Source organism: Ctenocephalides felis, unplaced genomic scaffold, assembly GCF_003426905.1.
Source record: "Ctenocephalides felis isolate EL2017-DRISC unplaced genomic scaffold, ASM342690v1 CF-g0.4_SCAFFOLD_01492, whole genome shotgun sequence".
Taxonomy (NCBI): domain Eukaryota; kingdom Metazoa; phylum Arthropoda; class Insecta; order Siphonaptera; family Pulicidae; genus Ctenocephalides; species Ctenocephalides felis.
The window spans coordinates 14,878,308-14,880,774 of NW_020537646.1; the positions used below are offsets into that span (position 1 = coordinate 14,878,308).

Consider the following 2,467-nt stretch of genomic DNA (forward strand, 5'->3'; position numbering starts at 1 on the left):
ATTATATCTCAGTAAATGAGTGGAATGATTTTCTTTCGCGATTGCCCAAACCCGTTATTCTTTGTGGAGATTTCAATGCACATCACTTTTCATGGGGTAGTAATTTTAGTGACAAATATGGTAATAATCTCTTAGAGGCTATTGAAAACAATAATTTATATATTCTCAATAATGGAAAGCCTACCTTAAAATTTAAAAATAATATGTCAGTAGTTGACATCTCTTTGTGTTCGCATAATTTTGCTCACAGAATAGACTGGAAGGTATGTGATGATTCATTAGGGTCGGATCATTATCCAATTTTGCTGAAGTTGAGAGGTGTGCCAAGAGCAAGAAAATATAATCCAAGTTGGAATTGTAAAAAAGCCGATTGGACAAATACCAGTCAGAGATAGGAAAAATTTGGAGAGTTTTAATAGCAACGACCCGGTTCGTGCGTATGAATTTTTCATAAATGCTATTAATTCAGCGGCCAGAAAAAGTATTCCGATAAAAAATGGGGACCTGAATGCTAAATGTGCAAACCAGTATGGTGGGATGAGGAGTGTGATAAATTAATAAGAGAGCGCAGAAAGGCGGAAAAAATATATAGACAAAAGTCTAGTTATGAAAACTTTGTTGTATGTAATACTATTAACAGTAATATTAGAAGAATTTCAAGAAAAAGAAAAATAAATGGTATCAGTTTACGGATAATCTAAAACCGAATACTCCACCGAGGGAGGTATTCGCAATGATCAAACGTCTTAAAAATTTTGTGGAGCCTGTTAATTCGAATGAAAATATACCGCATGAAATAAGAGAAGGAGTAATGGATTATTATGCCCCTGCCGGGGTCGAATCTTGTATTGGAATTGTTACAAAAGCAGTTCGTTATTGAAAGATCATATGCTGTTAAAACGTTTTTCATTATGGGAGTTAAATTTAGTTTTTGGGAAAAATACGGATACAACACCGGGTAAGGATCTTATATTTTATTCTATGATTAGTAATCTACCATTTTCGGCCAAGAAAATATTTATTGAAATTATCAACAATGTATGGTTAACACCTGAAAAAATTCGAGAATGGAATGATTACGTATTAATTTTTATTAAGAAAGCCCAGAGAAACCCAAGTATAATATCGTCATATAGACCAATATCGCTAGCTTCATGTGTCGCTAAAGTCAAAGACAGGATGATTAAAAGGCGTTTAGAATGGTGGGTAAAAAAAATAATATTTTGCCGACAAGTCAATATGGATTTCGAAAAGGCCTTGGAACATATGATAACTTAAGTATTTTCTCTGCTGATTTACATTTATCTAATGCTAAAAATAACTATGTCGTGGCATTGTTTAGCGATATCAAAGGTGCATACGATAATGTTATTCCTGAAATTTTAAGCAAAGCCATGAATGATATAGGACTTCCACATGAATTTTCGAGGGCTATAACTGCTTCAGTTTTTGAGAGAAACGTTTACTTCAAAATTAATGATACGATCATAGGACCAAGAAAGATGTATAAGGGTCTTCCGCAAGGCGGTATTTTAAGCCCAATTTTATATGCCTTGTATGTAAGGGACATAGAATATATTTGGGAACCTGGTACTAAAATTTTGCAATATGCAGACGATGTTGTAGTGTACGTGGAGAAACAGAGTCTTCAGGAAGCTATAGATACAATGTCTCGGAACATTGAACACTTTCATGTGTGGCTAGCAAAAAAAGGTCTTGAGTTGTCTGATGACAAGAGTTCGGTAGGTATTTTCACAAGGCATAGGGACAAAAATTTCCCTACAAGTATTAATAGTTGTAACCATTCCATTAAAATTGAAAAAAATAATAAATTCCTAGGGATAATTTTTGATCAAAAACTCTCATTTAAAACGCATATTAATTATGTAATTAAAAAAGTCGAAAAAAATATTATTTATTGAGGATGGTGATTGGAACATGGTGGGGGGCTCATCCTATTACTGCCCTTAAATTATACAAAGCGCTAATTAGACCGCACTTAGATTACGGGTGCGTAATTTTTAATAATAACATGCACTGTAAAAAATTAGACAAAGCGCAGTATAAAAGTTTAAGAATATGCCTTGGAGCAATGACATCCACGCCTACCAATGCTTTACTCGTGGAAAGTGGTGAATTGCCGTTAAACCTCAGAAGACAATACCTGAGCGACAAATTTATAATAAAGAGACTTTTAGTACAAAATACACCAATAATAGATAAAATAGATAAGGTTGCTATAGATACGATAATGAGCAAGTACTGGAGAAAAAAAACAATTCCTAGTGTTTAGTTAATAGTTATAGGTATGTATCAGAGATTAGTGCAGGCACGGTCAAGTACACGAAGCATCCGTATTATAATATTCTCCATCTAGACTGCACTTTAATTATGGAGAAGATTTTCAAGGGATGATGATAATTTAAATGAATTTAAGTTTTTTTACGGATGGCTCTAAATACAAAAA

General features: G+C 33.4%; 1 protein-coding gene across 1 annotated transcript in view; it reads left to right on the top strand.

Annotated features, from left to right (window-relative positions):
• Window positions 1-1,199: 1,199 nt before the first annotated feature.
• LOC113370918 (division abnormally delayed protein-like) overlaps window positions 1,200-2,467 on the top strand; it is a 65,465-nt gene continuing 64,197 nt past the window's right edge. Inside the window, exon 1 of the mRNA XM_026611590.1 lies at window positions 1,200-1,785. Within this exon, the coding sequence (XP_026467375.1) occupies window positions 1,200-1,785 (586 nt within the window). The remainder of the gene's footprint in view (window positions 1,786-2,467) is intronic.